Source organism: Diadema antillarum, unplaced genomic scaffold (genome assembly GCF_040938485.1).
Source record: "Diadema antillarum isolate AM-2024a unplaced genomic scaffold, OU_Dant_1.0 seq00000581_RagTag, whole genome shotgun sequence".
In the NCBI taxonomy this organism is placed as follows: domain Eukaryota; kingdom Metazoa; phylum Echinodermata; class Echinoidea; order Diadematoida; family Diadematidae; genus Diadema; species Diadema antillarum.
The window spans coordinates 668,700-691,245 of record NW_027271515.1 but is presented as its reverse complement, the minus strand read 5'-3'; the positions used below and the strand labels follow the sequence as shown (position 1 = coordinate 691,245).

The following is a 22,546-nucleotide window of genomic DNA, read 5'->3' as shown; positions in this document are numbered from 1 at the left end:
TTTGTTGCATGCTCACGATAACACACAGGGTGAGAATATTTTAAAAAAGGATTTTAGGAGTTTGTATAGCTCTTTTGTTTCATGAATATTCTCATTTTATATATCTGTTAGTATAATCGAGACACTAGGCACAAGGCGAGCCTAATACTTCCTTTAGCATATATAAGTTTGCAGAGTTAGCAAAATTTAATTTGTTTAGTTTGCTGTATATATTAGTAATCTTTATTTATTGCAAAAGTTTTGTCATTGCTTTGAATCACATACTTCTGAATCAATCGTCACCTCGCAAAAAGTGGAATATGCATTAAAAACAACAACAAAATTTTATTGACATTTACTATTACACATGCGTTCGAGTAATCTTTCGAAATTGAAGATAATGGATTTCTTTTGCTTCTTTGAATGGTCTAAAAATTAATCAAACATTGCCATGCCTGTGCGTGGAATCCAATGTTTGTCTGTTTGCTTGTTTGTTCTTTCCCTGAAAGTCACCCATCTATTTCATATTTTGCATTAATTCCACAGTTCTCGTCATACGTCATGGCACTTCGTTCGTACATTTATTTCTACTGTTTACATGGATTTGTCTTGTTTTCAGAGTGAAATACACTAAGCAAAGCTAATGTGAAAGAATTGTTTGAACTATATAAATTTGTGTCATTTTTCATATTCAATAATGAAATGAAGTCATGGGGTTCTAAACTACATTCCTCTTAGACGGATATCGCTGAAAAACTTTTACTGAGGGTTCATTTACAGCCCTATCCTTGTCATTGATTACTTGCAGCCTTAAATTGCTGACTCTAAATAAATGATTTGGTTCATCTCATCAACTTTGCAGGCTTTCCGACTGAATTGCTACAATTGCCCCCCCCCCCAAAAAAAAAAAAAAAAAAAAAAAAAGATCACAAAACGTTTTATCTTAGTGTGCAGTTGGGCGATGTTCGTTATTCCGAATGTTCGTATTCAGAAACAGTCGTTATTCCGAAATGCACAAAGTCTCCACACGTTGACGGTTATAATTCGAAAACGAAAAGAAGGTGCTTACTGATGAATCTCCGGAATCACAAACCTACATTGGCTTTCGGATCAACGAACCTTCGGAATAATGAACCCTCGGAAGAACGAACCCTCGAAAAAACGAACCTTATTTCATTTTCGGATTAATGAACCTTCGGAATGACGGACCTTTTGGTTAACAAACTAATGTAGCCGTGCAGTCAACAGTATGCAGTAATTACGAGCGCATGAAAGGAAAATGTAGACGTAACTGAAAATTCTACCTTTACAGTATCACATTATGTATACGTTTGAAATCTTTACCAATGTGTAGCTGTGTGGCAAAACCATGTTTTAAACATTACACTAAGATTATTTGAAACATTACAGTCATTGAAAAAGCTTAAGTTTTATAGGGATCATTCAGTTGTAAATCATACAAACCTTTCTGCGGACACAGTTGGCTAGAAAAAAACAAACAAATGGCGCTTTATGAATATTATGTTGAAAAAAAAGAGGAGTACACAAAGTATGCGTGGAAGCAGTATATACTATGATATTTTGTAAACACAAAACAAAACAAAACAAAAACAGACAACAGAATCCGTCAAAACAAAGTATGCCAGCGCACAAGCTTAACATGGAACATCTCAGTATGAGTTGCATTTGATAATATCTAAAATATGTTTGGTGATTTTGTTTTAGTATTAGTATTGGCTGGGTCAAATTATCTCCAATAGGGTCCATTTTTTAATCAATTACGCAACAAGAACAACATATGGGTTGCATGTTTCTTGGATATGTTTCGCAAATGATAATCCAGTGTAAGTTTGGGATTGCCAATACGTATAAGAGGTATGGAAAGGATGCGCCCCTTGAACGGCCTATTCCCTTTGTACAGTCAGAGAGAATATCGTGCGTCCTCTTAAGGACAGCTTGAAGACAGACACCAACTTCTCTACGTCATTACTGAAAACAGCCAACTTCCTACGACGTCATCACTTCCTGTTACCCGTCAATCTTCAGATCTAAGTTAAAGGTGGTATCTATCTGTTACGTGTCTCACCAATTAACCCGTTCCATACTGAATTCTGAAATCCCCATAAACTTAATACACAGGCCACCAGGTTCCTGTATGGAACGGGTTAACAATACAAAATGTAGTTTCAAACTTCTATATAGGAGAGATGACGTTTAAAGGTATTGTTTACCTTTGGGAGCAGTAATTAAAAAAAATGAGTTATCACATTTGATGCATAATATATGTAGGTCAGTTGTATCAAAAAACATCCTACCATATAGAAAATTTCGCAAAAACCCTTAAACATAAAATATAAGGAGATATCACTATTTTTCTTACTAAACCATAACTGTAGACGGTTTAGTACAGAAACAATTTTATTATAACTATTGTTTACATTTTGTATATTCAACAATACTTAAATTATAATATTCAGAACTTTTACATTGGTTGTTTCTATCCCTTACTCACATTTTAGAAGTATTTTGAAGCACTAAAGCTGGGTTTTTGTTTCATCTGCAAATGGTAAATAATGCCTTTAATGTTAAGGGAACGTGTGTCATGTAATAGCTCATTACGATATGATCACCGTGCTAGGGAAGTGATAGATTAGACGGTGTCTTCGATGCGTCCAAGGATACTATAAAACAGATGTAATGAATATAGCGCTAGTGCGAAAGATGTCATGTGGCAGTATATTTTTCATCCTTTTCAGCTAAGTAACGTATTCTATTGAGAGTTTCTACTTAAAAAAAATGGCTCTAGCAAAGATTCGCTGTTTTCTCATCTACTTCATTACACTTTGCCTGTGGCAAATATCATATTCCAAAGATGTATATATTTCTGTTTTTTTTAAATTAAATTTTTTAACTACATTGAGGTACTTTTCGTGTAGTTTGAATGATTGCATTATATCTATATTCATATTTACTACAGTTCGCGTAGATATCATCAAAGCTGGCAGACCTTTAATCGTAATGCTTACTCACGGTGTAATCAAGGTTTATAGACAGTTTGTGCGACAAAAGTATTCTGGCTTGAGTTAGTCACACAACGCTCCTTAGCACACACGACTATAAGTCACTTGTGCGTCTTACTGGTTTAATGACTAGACGGATAATACGCAGTGAAGGTTATTTGTGAAGTTCTGGTGCCGATTCGACTCGATTCATTTGAGACAAAATCGGGACCTGTGGGAGGACCTCCAACTTGTACGCCCTCTGCCGCTTCAGTGTGATCTACCGGTGAATGACTGTTTGGCGGCGACGAAGGTCGTTTAGTAACAAAACGAATGATAGTTGTGGATACGATTAAACCCGACGGAACGCAGTAGTTTGGGGTTCGGCGGGAGTGCGCACTGAACGTCACGTTTGCGTCACACCCTGTACTACCTACCCGTCTGCTGCAGTCTGCCGCTTTCTATCTTTTCAAACACATCTCTCAACGCGGTAGTCCCGGACCACATGGCTCTTAATGCCATGCCTCGTTAAGAACAAGAAGAAAGAGGAGTATCTTAAAGTTAATTCAATTATCACGTGTACTTTTCTTCTCCCATGGGATCAAAGATTACTTGACTACAAACTATGAGACTTGGCGGATAGCAACCGGCATGATTAGGACAAACCAAATCGATAACTAAGAGCAAAAAGAGTCTTTTAAAAGTAGGTTCTTCCCATTGCTGTTGAAGGCACCGCTGAAACCAGGTCGTCTGCTAACTGCTTTCACTGCGAGTCATCGTAAAGGCTCCTCCCCGCGGCACTCGGTTCCGACAACGATCGTCGACAAACACCAACAAAGAGACCATGGCGGTTGATAAGAAATGGGTAATTTGCGTCGCCTTTACATCCGTGATAGTCGGTGAGTACATTTTAATTGCCACAATCTTGTCATTTTCGAGGTATATTTTATATGCTTCAGTTTACAGAGATGAAAAAACCAGAGAAGTGTACTTTTGTTATGTTTGCACAATGTTTTGTCTTAACCCAGTAATCATTTTTCCATCGAGGCCATTACATTTAGGAGGCAAAACTCACGTCTTTGATGCATTTTGTTTCGAGAAACTGGCGTTGACTTTTTTTTCCATGAATAAACGGTCACCCGCCCGGTGTGAACCAATTTTTTAATACATCCTAATTGAATGTTTGCCTCATAATCACATTTGGGGAATAACTCGATTAATAGGAAAGAGGTTGTTAGGAAATTGAATCATCAAATAAGAGCTGAATAAAGATAAGTCATCAGCCATTGTTCTCGTCTTCCCTCCCCCTCTTTTTTTAATCGGCCACGTGTGGTCAGAGTCTGTCAACCTTTCAGCTCTCAAACCATGTAGAGGAGCACACTGTACTGTAGCTCTCCGAGGCCAATAATTTACCGCAAGACACAGTCTAAATTGAAGAGCGTATAGGGGTGATACAACATGTATTGACATTACTTTGGTGTGTCATCCAAAATATTCGTCTATCGTGACCGATATCACTGCAATCGTAATGTCATCACCAAGGTTGTTACTGTTGTTATTGTTATGGTTGCCCTTGTCATGACAACCGCATCAGAAATACTTTCTAGCCCGTCTCGACACACAACCACAAACACACATACACTCACCTAGCGTCTCCATACGAGTGCAGTACGAGTTAATTGCTGTATAATCCCTCATTAACGCTTGTTTCCGCAAGACCGCAACTCAAACGGTATATCGTGTAGGAACCTACACGAAGATTGAAGTGTTTGATTCACCGTTCGTCCCGACTGTACAAACTCTTAACAACATTAAGTTAAAGTTACCTAGAAAAGCTTTCAACTTCTCAATGATGTTCTTGTAGCCCCTTCTCCACTTTACTCACTAACATGATGTATCACGCTGGTAAACGCAAAGTTAGAAAAGTTTTTTAAAAAGGTTTACAAAAGTTCAAAGTTGAATTTTCAAGTTTCAACAAACCCATGGATAGGGATTTGTTTCGTTTGTCACCACCTTCATCTTATTGTTTAACAACCAACGAAGAATATAATCATATATATCGTGGAAATCCCGTCGATGCAATCAATAGGCGTGGCTATTTGAAAGCCAACTTAGATATGGTGTTGATCTGCATTGCAATGAACGGATAGTATTGTCCCGTATGTTTGAGTATTGCGTGTCTATATCCACAAATTTATGGACGTGTTGTCTATACTGAACTATAGACACAGCATACAATGTCGAGATAAAATTAAGCTGGACTGGACTACAAGCATGTGGACAGTGTGCAGGTCCGCTACCTATACGTCTTTTTTTCCTTTTACGTCAAAATATTAGATTTTGAATGAAATTGTGAAGATTGATTTGGTCATTTGAATATTTCCTTGCTTTATCCTGTCCTCTTGTAATATCATGTGTTTATTAAGACATTATCATGGAAAAAAAAGATATCTTTCACAAATATAAATATATATGTCTCAGGCTATAAAAAGGTTTCAACTCTGTTTCATTTTGAAGTAAAAGTACTCATTTACTCGCATTAAATCTACGAGCAGTTGGCGATCGTCATTGGTCCTTTTCCAACAATCTTTCGTTGCCAAACTATACGTACTTATTTCAGCGCTGCCTACCTGATAAGTTTTGAGATTAGCCGTACCTCAGATTATTTTTAGGTGCTGCTTCTATACATGTATAAGTAAAGTAGTGCTAGGTTTCGTGGGCCTCTCAAACTTCTTCCCCTCTCAGGGAAAAAAATGGAGATCAGGTAAATGTCGATGACTCACTTATTTTTCAGCTCGTCTCAAATCAAAAGCACAGCAACGTTGGGTGATGTTCGTTATTCGGAAACACACAAAATTCCGTACACCTAGATATTCATTGGTCCGAAAGTGAAAAGGGGTTCGTTAATCTAAGGAGGTACAAAGAACATTTTGTGGAGTTATTCCGAATTAGTTATTCCGAAGGTTCGTAAAAAATGAAAAGAATGTGCGTACTTCCGAACGTTCGGAATCACGAACCTTATTTCGTTTTAGGATTGACGAATCTTCAAAATAGGGAACTTTATTTCGTTCTCGGAATTACGAACCTTCAGAATAACGAATCTTATCTCTCGGAGAACAATGAACCTTCGGAATAACGAACTGTAACCACATCGTTCACCTTCTGTAATTGTTCAATGGAATGAAATGTGACGTCATCGTGTATTCTTATCAATTCATGGGAAATACTTTTGTTGTAATTTCATTGGTAAGAAAAAATAGCCTTTGATTGAAAGTTTGCGTTTTGACCTCTCAAAAGAGATCTTTTTAGACAACCAGATACAGACTCTGGCGATACAAGAGAAATTTTACCTGAATTCTCTATACACTTGATCAATTCTTAGTTTAATGTACACTAGACAATGTTAGATCAACGGTTGACCTAAAAAGTGTCAGGCATTAGGCGTGAAGCCTCATTGGGTTTCTAACAACCAAAAAGTCACATTTTGATGCAATCTTTGGTTTATCGGAAGAATTAAAAACATTACAATTAGTATTTATCAGATCTCATTATTCACAGCTTAAAGGCATAATTTACCATTTGCAGAAGAAACAAAAATCCAGCATTAGTGTTTTAAAATAGTTCTAAAATGTGAGTTAGAGAAAGAAACAACCACTGTAAATATTTGAATCCGTATAATCGATGCTAAGTATTGTTAAATACACAAAATGTGGACGATAGTTACAATAAAAATGTTTCCAGACTAAACCGTCTACAGTTATGGTTTAATGAGAAAAACACTGATATCTCCATATATTCAAGGCTTTATTTCAAACATTTTATAAGGTAGGATGTTATGTGATTCAACAGACCTACAAATATGCATCAAGTGTGATACCTTGAACATTTTTTTTCTTTAAATCACTGCTCCCAAAGGTAAACAGGACCTTTAAAATGTTAAAGTTCCTTAAAGTGGGAGGGAACATCACCTTGTTACATCCTCCCCGACGACACTTTCCCCTGTAAGGACGCTTCTCTTCCTCTGGAGGTGCAAATGTCACGCCTAGCTGGTCTCTGACATCGGAATCTTTGTTACTTTGACAACAGTTTCGGTTTTTTCAGGCGTTACTTTGCGTGAGTGTCTCACATGAAGGCGAAGATTCATGAAATATATTCATTATGGAACATTACTTTCACTTTTCTAGTGTTGGAATTTCTGCAAAAGAAAAAAAACGCAAAATATCTACTAACAAACAAAGGAAGAAAATACCCCCCCCCAAAAAAAAAAAATAGAACAACAACATCAACAACGACGACGACAACAACAGCAACATCAAAGTATTATTACATTATTACATTATTACATTATTACAGAACAATTAATGTGTACAAAATTTGACTCTCAAAACAAGACATTAGACAAACATTGAATGGGTTTGAGCCATAATGAGGGAAGTCATTGCGTCCAGTGGGTATGAAAGGGGAGAGCCATGGTAATTGAAGAGTGAAATATATCAGATGTTGTGGTAACCCCCCCCCCCCCAACACACACACACACACACACACAAAGTAGGACAGACAAGAAACCTTTGAAGTATGGTCTGACGACAAATCTCTGTAGTGCAAAGACTTATGCTAGCAAGGAATATACAATCACCATATTGGCATTACACATTAGGGCCTATCTGGTATATATGCAAACTCCAGTGATAATTGGGTCAACTTCACGTTACCATGACAACTGAATTTAAGTAACTTACTATTGCTATTGATATCAAGCAACATCCATCCGCTCCATTTTCGTCGTAAGGTATTAATAAGAGAAATATCTGTCTAAAAATGTTTTAAGGTACAAGGCATACTTGCACGCCTTTGTGTCATCAGCGATTCTGCCAAGTATAGATTAGCGAAAAATGTGTCATTTAATCCCATTTTCCCCCTCTCCTTACCTTTCTGTCTTACTTTCCAGTTATGGCAGTGACTGTCCCACTCATTGTTATGACTGGCACGGCGCCACAGAACAGCGCCGCTAACGTCCAGAACGTCGAAGAGTCAGCACAGGGATCGAGACAAGGTTCATCCGGTGAGATTTAGAGTCACGTGATTGTTAATGAGCATTTTTGTAATCTGCAACAAATATGGTTGAATCAAGCAAAGAATACATCAAAAGTTTCCTTTAAAGCTAACGATGATGTCAAGAAATTTATAGTGAAAGTCATATGGTCTTCTTTATCGAGGGTAGCCTCTTCAGTGTTGCCACTGCTCTACCAGAGAGCCCTACCATTATCATTACCACAGCGTTGCCAGGTATTCATTTATACACCTGGGTTGAGAGGGACATCATGGGTAAAACATCCTGTCTAAGGACGTAAGCACTGGGCAGGATTCGAATTCGAGACCTCCGTTTCAAAGTCAAGAGTTTTATCCACTATATACCAGAGTATACCCTCATAACGGCATGCAAACATTCCATAATATATGTTTGAATGAAAGTGATTTTGGTCATGGTCACATTCGCTATCAGATGATGTGACGTCATCATCTCACAAACCTCTTCATAGCTTGAAAACAAACATGCTCGAAATTGATATTCTTACAACCTATTAACCAAGACGTATTGTATGAATTAAGGAACACAAATGTTTCAGTTTTTTTTTCGGAGGACGCTCTTGGTATGATCACGTATATTCGCTTTGACAAGAAATTGAAGACACAACAAAACAAGCCAAACAAACAAAGAAAAGAAGAGAAAGGTTTTTGAAAATATGCATAAGAGAATTGAAAGAAATATGTTTCACTTTTTCCTCTTAGTTCCATATAGGCCTATATTGATAATGTTTTTATACTTTTGACAATGCCTGTAGGCAATTAAAGATTCATTGCAAAAAAAAAAAGAAGAAAAAAAAATTGCCTTGATGGTGGGGCTTGTGTGAGTCTCACAAAAGATGATTGATAATTTAAATGAGTATAAAAGTGCGTGGGAGGAATAAGCTAACAGTGTTGGGTCTAATGCGGGTATTTCAAAATCTGAAACTGTACGAGCTATACTTCTAGTCGCCGGCATTCAAGTTTGAAGAGACCTAAAATTGTTCCCGGGTTTATTTCATGTCGAACTCAAATCATAAACCTCATCTCAAAGGTAGTTCGAAGTTACGTGACAATACGTCTGAGGACTGTCATGTGAATTATAGAAATGTCATTGTTTACCGTCAGTCACTTCCCTAGCATTCTCAATCAAGCGCGGTAAGCGTTTTAGTGCTGCGTGACGTAACTATAGGTAACGTCTTCATCTGAACTGGATTCAAGGCTCTCCAGTTGTTCATGTCAATCATGTGAAAAGGGGAATAACCTTTTCAGTTGTCATCACAGTTATCTCCCACTTTGTTTCATCGACTTCTTCAGATTTCTAGCGTCACATTATTTCATTTTTTTAACATGTGACTTGACTGCCGAGTTTGATCGGAAGATTAGCACCTCAACAAACGCTAAATAGGGCAAATCATTCTTCTTCTCTAGTGTTTTGTCATTACAGGAAAATGTCCCGTACATTTTTTTTTTTTTTACTTTTTCTCCTCCTCCTCCTCCTCCTCCGGTGTTTTCCCCTAAAACTTGGCGCTTGCCTTTTTTGGTTGCTAGTGAAGATGTGGATATGATATCTGCTTTGACATGGGTGAAGTGTAAGTAATACCATCAAGTCCATCAGATGAATTCGTGTGTACCCATAATTTGATGTTAATGTTATTTTAACTCACGAGTCTCCGAATTTAAATCGAGAAACAATTGTGGCCAGCACACAGAGGCAACGCTCACAATATAAATGGCGTATCTTATACCTAAACTGACTTGTTACAAGTGAAAATATCTATGACAGCTGTTAAAGCAATATTTCGATCATGATAAGTATTAAACATGGCCTATGTCTTCAAGACCAAATGGGTTCAACTTTGAACCTTAACCAATGCCACATTGGGAGCACCTATACGGGTGCAACTTTGCACCTTTCATACTGGTGTCACAGCGGGAGCACCTTTAGGTGCAGCTTTTTGGTCTGAAAGGTGCAAAGTTGCACCCGTAAATAAGGTGCTCCCAGTGTGACATTGGTCTGCACCCTTAAAGGTGAAGACCAGTGTCATAATCGGGGCACCTGCAAGGTACAACTTTCTGGTCTAAGGGTGCAAATTTGCACCCTTAGATAAGGTGCTCCCAGTGTGACATTGGTCGCACCTTTAAAGGTGGAGACCAGTTGTTATGAATGGGAGCACCTTTACAGGTGCAGCTTTCTGGTCTGAAAGGTGCAAAGTTGCACCATTAGATAAGGTGCTCCCAGTGTGACATTGGTATGCACCTTTAAAGGTGCAAAGTTGTGCTTATTTTTCTTAGTGTGAAGAATAAAGATCCCAAGACCTTTTTTCTATTTTTAACTCCGGTGTCCATGGTAACCCCATCCCCCTAAAAAAAGACTCACATCCTTTTGTTTCTTCCTACACGCACGAGGATGTCGATAATTCCGTTCGAGATGCGGTGATACAGTGTACGGATGTACGTAAGGGCTGGACGCAAAAATACGCAAAGGGTTGCAATACTCGTCAAGAGAGGGAGCACTGGTTTTAGAGTTTCATTGACCCGACACTGAACTCTCCATGGCCGAGTTCATCCCAGCACGCCATGCCGGACCAAAAACGGGACTATGACTCAACTCATCTTTCCGATATTGCCGGCTGCTAGTCTTTCCATAGTCACTTTAATACATCCCGGCTTTTAAAAACACGTTATGTGCCTTATTAAGGTGTCCTTCAAAGTATAAGTAGGCCTATCAACACTGCATAAATTTCATAACGCAATAACGTCAGAACTGAACGAAAATTAATACGATTTCGTCAAGTAAAGGAATCATTGATCCTAAATTGTATATGTTGTTTTGGTTGTTTTGTTTAGGTTGTTTTGGGTATTTTTTGCAATAAAGTCACACACACAGACACAACTAAACTAACGTATTATCGAGTGAATGTATTGGTAGAAACAATCAGTTTTGAATTCATGGTGTTTTTTTATAATCATTCTGTTTTACATATTATCAGAACATGAACAGAGGCCATTTTCATGGAAATGATATGTGATTGTAATTCAGCACTTGACTGAATATCAAACGAACTCAGTAATTACGAAGGACACAGAACCCCGATACTGTATATCATTGTCAAAATTCCCCTCTTTGGTTCGTTAATGTTGCAAAGACTTTTGATGATTAGAAACAAACTGGATTTCATAGTGAGGACCATGGGCTAGAGCCAAGAATACGGACACACCAACACCAAAGAATCCCATGCCATGAATACTTCACCAGGAATTCAATGGTCACAAGCTTTCCTTCAAGTCCTATTCCTGGTTTCAAATCATGACAGGACGCCCCCTGGAGATGTTAGGCGCATTTCCTCGTCACCATGACAACCAGGGTGGTTGAGACATCAGAGTTTGCGCGCATCCCTTGACGGACGTGCACGTGCTCGTCAGAAACTTTTTAACGCCAGGTTGTTGCTGTAGTTGCTGTATTTTCAGAAGACATCGCCATATTTAGCTTTGTATTTTGTTTTTATGGCATGTCCCGACAAAGTTCAAGCTCATGATGTGTTTTTGTTTTTGTTTCTTATGTAACTGTTAAGTGTGGATATTAAGTGTGACTATTACATTACAGTCAAACCCATTTGTTTTAATTTTCCTTGTCGCAGTATGTTGATTATATTCTCACACGTCGACGTTACACTTTACAGTGACAGGCAAAAGTAATACAGCTTTCCCTTTCAACGATGAAACTAATAAAATAATCTTTTGTATCGAGTAGAACAAAGCAAACAACCACAAAATAAGAAATGCACACAAGACATACCAAATAAAGACCAAAACATAAAGCCATTAACATATCGTTCGTTTTCGCCTGCAGACATTTGATAAACAGACAACAGCATTCGTTTGTTTTGTTTCGATTTCGACTCGCTCTCGTTATCTGCAACTAATCGTAAGTCCAGCCTCAGTGCCAGGACAGAGAATGACATCAAAAGTAAGATACTGAAGGGTGACGAAAGATGACAGTCCGAATACTAGGTATCTTGTCATCGGAGCAATCCGTGCAGTCGTATAGTTTTTAAGTTGGACATGAAGTTCAAGCAATCAGTCGACACGGACGACCAAATTGAACTATATCCGTTTAACTCTCTTCGATCATTTCCAATCACGTGGAGCATTGTTTGACGTGCCCCACCTTTGTTCTCCGTTTCCATGGCTACAAAGGTATAACGCTGTGACGTCAAGCCGTTGATTCGATCTCTTCCCCATCGGCTGATTTGGATCGCCTGGATCCCTAAAAGGAGGTTGCCTTTGTAAAGGTTATCACGCCCAAAATAATGTTAGCTGATCTTTCGCAATGACATCTCCGAGGTTAACGAAAAGCTGTCTGTCCACATCTTCCTATTCATAAAAAGAGAAAAAAGCGCGAGGCGTTGTCGTAGCCAAGAGTTCAATGTGAACATTCTATTAATAGTGAAAACACTGTACTTGCAAAAGAGACAAGCCTCTAAGTGCAGTTTGACTTGTACCGTAAGGCGAGGAAAGGCACATTATGAGTTCGTGTATGAAGATGATTTGTGATCGCAATGAAACATAAATTACTGCGAATTAATCTTAATCATGTTTACAACTCAAAGTTCTAGAAACTGGGTGCATTTCAAGAAGCGCTTTGTCCGACAAGACAAACTTGCTCTAGCCAATTAGATGCACTGATTTCAGAAGCTTATGACAGTTTGCCAGAAGAAAAAAAAAAAAGACAAAACACTTCATGAAATGCCCCGCCACCTTATCTCAAGTATAGGTATCTAACTAAACAAAAGTGATTACATTTTAAAGAAGAGTTTATTCCGTATCTTGACGCTGTCGACAACCTCCGGCAGCCTCACGTGAGCAAGGATGTGTTCATTGTGTTCAACAGGTGTCTTGTGCAAGAACTGAATTGAAAAGGGGTCCCTAAAGCAGTGGTACTTGTATATCATGTGAACATACACTATCGTCAGTCATAGCGTACACGGATCATGCGGATTCAGCTCTGTCCTGCAAAATACATTTCGACTTTCGACGTCTAGTAGATGATGTTCGATGATAAAAGCCTTTCAGGGGACGACAACAAACGATAAATGTACTAGTTTCTGTTCTTGAAAAGAACTTTCTGAAACTCAACAAGACAATTAAGACAAGGAAATTTTTCAAATTATTCCCAGAGGACCTTAACGCGCACAGACATTCTAAGTGTTGCTTCTGGCAATCATTGACTGCCAGCTCGTAAACGTCTGGTTGAATAATAGAACGTTAATTATTATATCGTCGTGTAATCACAAAGAATACCACTCCTACTGCAAAGAGCCTTACTTAATACATTGATCACCACATGCTCAAAAGACGACATAAAGAATGTTCAAGTATTTGCACCTCGACATTTTTAACTAAGCTGGTTGATTATTATCACCAAAGTCTGATATTTTCATGATTATTTTTAGAATTAGATTGTCCTGTACTCTTCTATCATGAATATCTGTTAAAACTGCCCCTGACATCGAAAGTGATCACGTGGATTCATTTCTTTCTCATGTAACTTTTCGCTGTCTGCAGGACACGCCCAAATGGTAGCCGAGCATGGGAGAGGAGGCGGAGCCGAGGCAGCAGTGGCCGCCGGACCGGACGGGGGAGCAATGGCTCCCAGCAACATGGTGGTGCAATTCGGCGGCATGATTGACTGTTTGGTGAGAAGAGGGTCTCTGGCATACAACGGCTACGGCTGCTACTGTGGTCTGGGTGGTAGTGGGAAACCCTTGGACGCAACTGATAGGTACGTGTTTATACCCAAGACCTTCCTTTTTCAGTGGCGAAAATGGGCGTGGCACCATGTTATATGACACTGAAGCAAACCATCTGAAGGTAACTTCCTGTACTGCTTTCAACAAAGAGTACTTTCTGAAAGCATAAAGATGATGAAGGCAATAATATTTATCGAGCCTTGTCTTGTATCTCCCCATTAATGAGTAAGCCTATAACGAAAACTCACAAGCGGAGAAACTGTCAAGCATTACAGTATATATTTCCATCCTACAGCAGCTATGACCATTCAGCTCTTAAGATGTTGTCACGTTACCATGGCAATGGAATAATTATAACCCATTATTTGATTATCAGTTTCATCAAAAAATCAAAGAGATTACAGCTGATATGTTTCTTGGCAGTTTGATACTCTGTGAGTTTTCATAGGGTTGCTCATTAATCGGGAGATACAAGACAAGGCAAACGAGCTAATAGACATTGAACGAAATGATTCATTTACAGCATTATGGGTCCTATCTACACTGACCTACTGATTCATTTTGACATCGCAATATTACTGTTGAGATCAGAAGAATCAGTGCAATCACTAAAATACTATACTACCTACACTATATTGACGGATGCATTAGAGGTCGAGTATATACACATTGTCTTGCCAAATATCTCTGTCCATCATCAGTGTTTGCGTGTCGGCTACCTCCTGCCCAATATCTTGTGCAACGCAATAAATATATGTAGTTCAGGGTAACGTGCCATGAAAGTTGTCAGCCTTGACAAGTTGTCAATCTCTGACAATAACCATAGTAAGTCAGTGATCAGAGCTTCTCAGTCAATCAAAACAAATGATTTTACTGAAATTGTCAGAGACTGACAGCTTGTCAGGGCTGGCAACTTTCATGAAACGGCGCCCAGAGGTCTTCATCCTCTGTACGGGGAGTATAGTCTCACGGAAATTACATCTGGGGGTGTTTCATCAATTAAGTCAGCGCTGCCAAGTTTTCAGCGCTGACAATTTCAGCAAAATCCTTGGTTTTGATTGGCTGGGATGCTCTGGTCACTGACTGTTACCATGGTCACTGTCAGCGCTGACAACTTTCATGAAACGGTACCCAGATATGATTAAACCTTGTTCCTCAGCACGGAAGTAAGAAATGAATGAAATGGATAAAATATCTCCATAGATCTCTTCTTTCGTGTTGTGATCTCTCCGACTATAATAATCTGTATACTTTCATAAGAAGCCGGGTTGTGTACCGTCAAGCTGGTCCTGCACAGTCTTCTTTGGTCCATGTCTCAGATCCATTAACGAGTATAAAGCTTAATTCAACACCAGCTTAAAAAAGGCAAGTTTAATAGTCCTTGAAATGTTTGACTGCTATAGATAGGATAAGGTCTGCTACATTGTATTCAAAGCTTGTGCTTTGCGAGTCAATAAAATCGCTAACATAATAAGACAAAAGTAACTCGCTATAAACAATGATCGATAGTCACCTGCTCGCCAAAATATCCATTTGCCGGCATTGATTAAAAATAACACACCAGCAACATCCGATAGGCACATAACTAGAACATTGACCTGCAAATGCACCAACACTAGAATCCCTGTAGTATACTGTATCCTTAATTTGTCCTGCATACACGCTCGATTCCACGTGCAACGAATTACATGATTAATGTGTCGGAAGAGGAGGTTCAACATTCGACATGATAATTATCGTTTTAGCTGTCTGTAAAGTTTAAGCTGGGGAAAATGTCGAGGTATAGCTAGTATTACATGACTTGCTTGATACTGGTATGCAGCTCTCTCCGTGAGGACATTGACGTGAAGGGAATTCACTAAAATAAATTTGGGATGAGTTGTAACAATGGTCAAAATACTATTTTAGGACTTAGATAACATTTTAACCATGACGTCTTACAGCAACACATGTACGCATCACGTGCTATTTATGTCAAAGTCCGAAGAGCATCGTCATCGTTCAAAATGAAGCAGTTACGTTTTCGGAATGTGCTTGGGAATATACAACTAGTGGAAAAAGTGTTCTAAAAATGTGTTTCTTTCATCTGCTGTTATACATCTCTGTATGGTTGGTGTGTTCATTTTAGTCATAGCATGTATGACGCTATAGTTCGTGTCACGTCCATGAGTGCCAAGTTAAAGTTTACTAATTGTGAGTTGATCATGTTTGGCCTATCTGGCCAGGAATCAAATGAAAATGAAGGCCCTTTGATGACATGGATGCATGATCAAATTTTATTCCAACAGAAACAGAACGAACAATGCATTCCTGTTCCTATATCGTGTATATAACTAGGCAAGGCAAGGTTCCGCATGTAAATATCAGAAGATTTAGGCAAATGGTTAGTCAATCAATTCTGAGTACGTCAACGAGTTATGTTATCCAGAGGGAATAGGGACATGATTTACTTTACTTATCAGGCATTCCATAATTCCCTTTATCTGACAATAATCGTCCATCGGTGAATTTTGCCTCACACGGCATGCCATAAATATACGAGTGTCATCCGAGAAACGCCATGCCTGTCTTGGCATGAACGCTATACTTCGTCCTACATCTGAATCTCATAATTAAGTTAAAACTATATTCGTTGGACCTTGGTCATTGGCTGAAGGAAGGAGAAAGGAAAGGGGGAGGGCTAGAGGGCAGGGAATTTTGTTAGTCCAATTAGGGTGTCATAGGACCAGATATGGGAAGGAAAATGAAGTCTCCATTGGCGCATGCGCGGGTCGAAATTGTTTCCGGAAATTGGTCAATTAGATATTTTGCCTTACACTGCGTTTAGGAGACAAGGAGAGTGTTAAGACTCATTGGAACATCAGAAAGTGTTAACCTGTTCGGTGCCAATGAGTCCAAAGTTTAATGTGCACAGATTTCACCTACAACCTTATGTGGACAGGAAATCAATGTTGCATGCAGAGAGTTACATTGAGAATCCATAACTCACTCAAAATGATCCAACCAATATTACTCGAGGGAATGAGGACATAGATTTCAACAGTGATGAATAGCATTAGAATAGAATAGAATAGAATAGAATAGAATAGAATAGAATAGAATAGAATAGAATAGAATGGATTAGAATAGAATAGAATAGAATAGAATAGAATAGAATGGATTAGAATAGAATAGAATAGATAGAATATAATAGAATAGAATAGAATAAAGTAGAATAGAATGGATTGGAAAAGAATAGAATAGAATAGAATACAATACAATACAATGGATTAGAATAGAATAGAATAGAATAAAATAGAATAGATTAGAATAGAATAGAATGGATTAGATTAGAATAGAATAGAATAGAATAGAATAGAATGGAATAGAATAGAATGGATTAGAATAGAATAGCATAGAATAGAATGGATTAGAATAGAATAGAATAGAATAGAATGGATTAGATTACAATAGAATAGAATAGAATAGAATAGAATGGATTAGAATAGAATAGAATAGAATAGAATAGAATAGAATAGAATGGTTTAGAATAGAATAGAATAGAATAGAATAGCATGAATTAGAATAGAATAGAATAGAATGGATTAGAATAGAGTAGAATAGAATAGAATGGATTAGAATAGAATAGAATAGAATAGAATAGAATGGATTAGAATAGAATAGAATGGATTCGAATAGAATAGAATAGAATGGATTAGAATAGAATAGAATAGAATGGATTAGAATAGAATAGAATAGAATAAAATAAAATAAAATAAAATAGAATAGAATAAAATAAAATAGAATAAAATAGAATAGAATAGAATAGAATAGAATCAATGTTTGTTTGTCAGTTTGTTTACACTGTTGCTGCTTTGAAGATTTCTTCCGATTAAAAATCTTGATCATTTTATTTTCACAAGTCAAACCTTCTTCAATGTGGGTTGGGCTATCAACTGCCTGTGTAACACAAAGCGAAATGTTCCCCAATCGATTACCAAAAATGGTAGTCTCGAGTTCTCGTCTCGACCTTTTAGGAGGATCTCGAGGCAAAAGACATTTTTAGATGTCCCCTTCTGTCGCGAGGACTTTAGTGATGTACGTCACGTGGACTTTCACGTGTACCGGAGTGAGTTTAGCCTCAATTATCTTAACATCGTGTAGAAGACAGAGGTTCTCTTTCGACACCGCCCAAAGCAATTCCGCTGCAGTTTAACCCTTCAGCACCTAGAGGTTTCTGGCGATGACAGCCTCTACTCACGGAATGAAGTATCGAATTTCTCACTGCAATGAATTAGTCAGACAAATCCATCATGTACTGGTGGAGTTAAATTGCAGATTCGGGAGGAAATGAAGCTGGCCAAGAAAACAAAAAACAAAAACAAAAGCAAAAACAAGGACACAAACAAACAAAAACCAAGAACAACAACAAACAAAAAAACAAGACACTACACATTCTTTTTTTTTTACACAGCGCATCTCACACACCGATTAGTCCTACTTTTTTTTTCAAATTTACGATACAGCATGTATTCTTTTTGTTTGAAATTCGTTCGACATCAGCATCATATCCCAATGAAACGGATATAAACAGCTATGATTATTCCTATATCGTGTGCTCCTAAATCACATTTTTTTTCACATACACACACACACACACACACACACACACACACCACAATTCTTTTCGAGAGGAGTGGACAGTATAGAATTAAAATATCGACGATAATTGCAAGACCCATTGATGGAATTGCTATTCTATCAAAGAAACCCCTGCTAGATAATTGTAGTAAACATTAAACATGTTAAAGTTAGGGCATTTCATATCAACCATAGCATTATCATCATCGTTACTGTTATAATCATCAATGTTATTTGTACAATTGATATTGTAATCCTTATTGTGAATTTTTTTTACCATTTGTAGAGAAGATTGGCCAATTGAACATTGTTTAATGACGTCGAATGCTTTCCTGTTATTATCTGAACATCCATGGCTTCTCGTTTGTCTCCACAGATGTTGCCGGCAACACGACGAGTGTTACAGCAAACTGAAGCGCCAAGGAATCTGTAAGGGGGATAAGTCAGTCTACATCACGTGGTACAAGGTGGACATGACGCAGTGTGACACGCCCAACGCCAAGATTACCTGTTGTACGTATACCAAGAACATTGACCAATAATAATGATGATGATGATGATAATAATAATAATAATAATAATAATAATAATAATAATAATAATAATAATAATATAAAATGTTTATAGGGCCTATAGCGCTTAATACAAACATATTTCGAAGCGCTTTACAATCATCAAAAACAATGAAACAAACATATAAATCAACTACGAATACAAACAATCAACTATACATTATTGGGTCTTTTTTAATCATTTTACTGTTACTATCAATAACCTAAAGAAAATCAAAGTGATTACAAAATTAGGACCTAATTTCAATGAAGGATAGAATCGAGTGAAAGTTGACAATCAAAGGTGAATCCCAAAATGTGTTATCGAGAGTGCGTATTTGCAAAAGAATGATGACATTTTACTAATCCAGATCTTGCCCTGTTACTCAAGGAAATATTAGGTCGATTTTTGTTTGAGACAAGGCAACTTCAAATTTAATCATCAATGCTTATGTAGTTCTGTGAGATCACTTTATAGGTCTTAAAGATACTTAAGAGTCATTTTATACTGAATAGCAGTATGAACCCTGACCTTAAATGACAATCAGTGTATTACCAGTCATTCCATTCAGGAACCGAACTGTGCGCTGACGTTTGCAGACATAACACTGTCATTAGACGTGTTAGAAAGGAGTTTCTTCAAAATTGTCAACTTTGGCTGCACCCCGCACTTAAATAGTTGGATAGCTGCCAGATATGTACAAAGGAGAAAGTCTAAAGTTAAGCTTCATAGTGCATTGAGATAAAAAATTTCGGTAATTGTAATGACCTTATCATCATATTTTATTCCAACCACAGCACACCACCATCAGTACTCGTTCTTCGACAGTCTTTTAGCGGGACGGCAGGCCCGATGTGCCATGGCCCTCTGCCACTGCGACCGAACGTCTGCTTTCTGTTTTGCCCGCCACAGTGCCTCATACAACCTCGACTATGCTGCTTACCAAGGGAAGAAATTGTGCTAGGAATCCGGAGTTTTCTGCCTGTTTCCTGAGGGAAGTTTGCATGAAATGCCCCATGAAGAGACTCGACTACCATTGAGGTAGCATTCTAACCGATTGTGAATAACCGGGTCGTTTTCACGCAGCCCTGGAATGAGTACACGAGACCGTAAACAGCGTCAGTTGGGATTTGAAACGTTTTTAAAGAGTTTAGAGAGTATCATCCACTCACGTCGCTTCCAAAGCCCCGTCTCACGGGAATTCGTCTACCGTCTCTTCGTTTATGAACGATCAGTGAAGTAATGACATGGTTTAACCAGGGAGATGTCTCTTCCCACCTCCCTGGTTTAATCAGGAATGTGGGAGCTCTCCCATCTCCCCTCCCTGGTTTAATAGTATTATGAGCAGTGCAATCTCATGCCCATAAGATGTGGCAATTATTGATGTGAACAAGGGGCGAAGTAACAATGTGAGTAGGACAATTTGAAGTGCACCAGTTGCCAAAGTTGATAATAGTCTTGTCTATACAGCCTGTAAACATGATGTTGACGAACTCGTATTACAGTCATGGTCGATAAACGAAGTGTTGCGAGGCTAGATGGCATTTCATCATTAATGAGAGAAGATGTAATAGAGGGTATTGAGTGGTTGGCTGAGATACTCTCACGATTCAATATGCAGCTGTCTTTTTGTCTTCCTCCTACCATTGTGACGTTTGATTGTATCATTGTGTACGTCAGCTGACTCGTACTTGTCACTTAGAGTGGTGCATCGGACAATAAGTTATAAACAGAACTTGACTCTATAGAGTTTTTATGTCGTGACCCATTCGGGCCACTAAAATCGTCGAATTCTAAATATTGGTGCCCCCCCCCCCCCCCCCCCCCCCCAAAAAAAAAAAAAAAAAAAAAAGAGAGAAAAAAGTGAAGTGCCACTAAATGAAAAGAAACATAGCAATTTATTTTGAATCTTAGTTTCCCAGTCGGGCCACCAAAAGCTGGTTAACATTTTGGTGGCCCGACATCAATTTTTAGTGGCCCTAGGCCATCTGCAGGCCACCGCCAATGTCGAGCCCTGTTATACACGTTATAAGTCCTGTGTTATTTCACTGAGCGCGCTTATTTCTTCACAACAGGTAATGGCCTGATTGTATTTATTACGTGTGACAGATTTATGTCGATGTCATTCCTGATGCCATGTTAATTAACTCTCTTATAAAAGTGAGAAGTCAATGTAAGTTTTTGAAGGATACTTTTACTTTAAATCAATGCTTATAATGGAACTAACTTTGCCATAATTATTGTGTATAAAGCATTAGGATAGAATTACATCTCGTTGGCAAGGGGTCTTTTTGTATTCTATAGGCTTGGTATGTAGAAAGTCACCTTTCAAAGAATTGGCCTCAAACGTATTTCTGCTTATTTTACTGTCAGTTAGGAACCTGCGTACGACAATGCCCGTCCGTACGACTGCCACAATGTTATCCATCTTGTAAAGATGAGACATTCTGGTTTTGTTACTGGTTTGGTTCCACAAAATATTGTCTCCCAAGTCGAATAAGCACCCACGGTTGCCAACGTTACATTCCAGAAAGCTTTGTAAATTAAAGGATCGGGTTCACGATGTATCGAAAATATTCTCTCATCGTGCAAGGACGGCGTCGGGCGTCGGGCGTCCGGCGTCCGGCGTCGACCTGGATATCCAGTAGGCATGAAACGTTGTATTTTTTTAAAGTAACATTGAGTTTAAACTGTGATTCACTTACAACTGTAAAATGTTTGGGTTTACATCTTCTATGTGAAATGAATTAGAAATGAAGGAGATCATGGAAGTGAAAGAAACTTAAAAAAAAAAGACTAAGATGATAGTAATATTGAGTTTTCTTTCTGTTTAATGATGAAAAGAGAAAATGTGACGATTATGATTACCATCTTATTTGTGATAACTAAACAGTTCGGACAGAAACTTGCCAAATTATTGATCCTTTTATTTGCTGAGATATCACAAATATTATATTTTGACACTCATTTAATACAGGGTTACTGATTGTTAAAATGCCCGCTGCTTGTGTTTGGTGTCGAAATGTTTTAAAGTTTGAGTTCGTTGAAACGCTGTCCACCCAAGGATACCGATTTAATCGCATCCTGTGTAAATATCTACCGTCCATATGTGAGCATATATCTGTTGCTGAATAAAACTAAAACAACAAGTCCGGGTATTCAATTGTTTCCCCGGCATTTGAGATGTACAAATTGTTCTGAAAGACAAATAAGTGAATAAAAAAATAAAATAAAATCTCCGAATATTTCTGGCTCACTGTCGGTTCTGCCTCACGACCGCCGTAGCACAACCTTAATGAATGGCGCCATCTGTCGTGTCTGTTGACAAAGTATTGCAGCAAAGATTTTTATAATGTTGGCATTGATTACAAGGGGCGGAGTAACAAAGAAATAGAATATGGATAAGCAACATACATACACAGAGAGAGAGAGAGAGCGAGAAAACATACTGCTGTGCGCCCTCTAAAAATGAACATGGAAAACATTTTACATTCTTGTCCTCTCCGAATGAACATCGGGTAGTCATAAAATTTTAATGCCGCATAAAAATCTGTCGAGTTTCTGTTACAAATTATGAAA

At 38.1% G+C, this 22,546-nt stretch overlaps 1 protein-coding gene across 1 annotated transcript; it reads left to right on the top strand.

Annotated features, from left to right (window-relative positions):
* The first annotated feature begins 3,822 nt into the window (after window positions 1–3,822).
* LOC139735473 (phospholipase A2-like) lies at window positions 3,823–19,931 on the top strand. Its single transcript, XM_071646229.1, has 5 exons — window positions 3,823–3,877; window positions 7,927–8,040; window positions 13,611–13,827; window positions 18,792–18,928; window positions 19,765–19,931. The coding sequence occupies exons 1-5, from the start codon at window positions 3,823–3,825 to the stop codon at window positions 19,929–19,931; spliced, it is 690 nt and encodes a 229-aa protein (XP_071502330.1).
* Window positions 19,932–22,546: the final 2,615 nt, after the last annotated feature.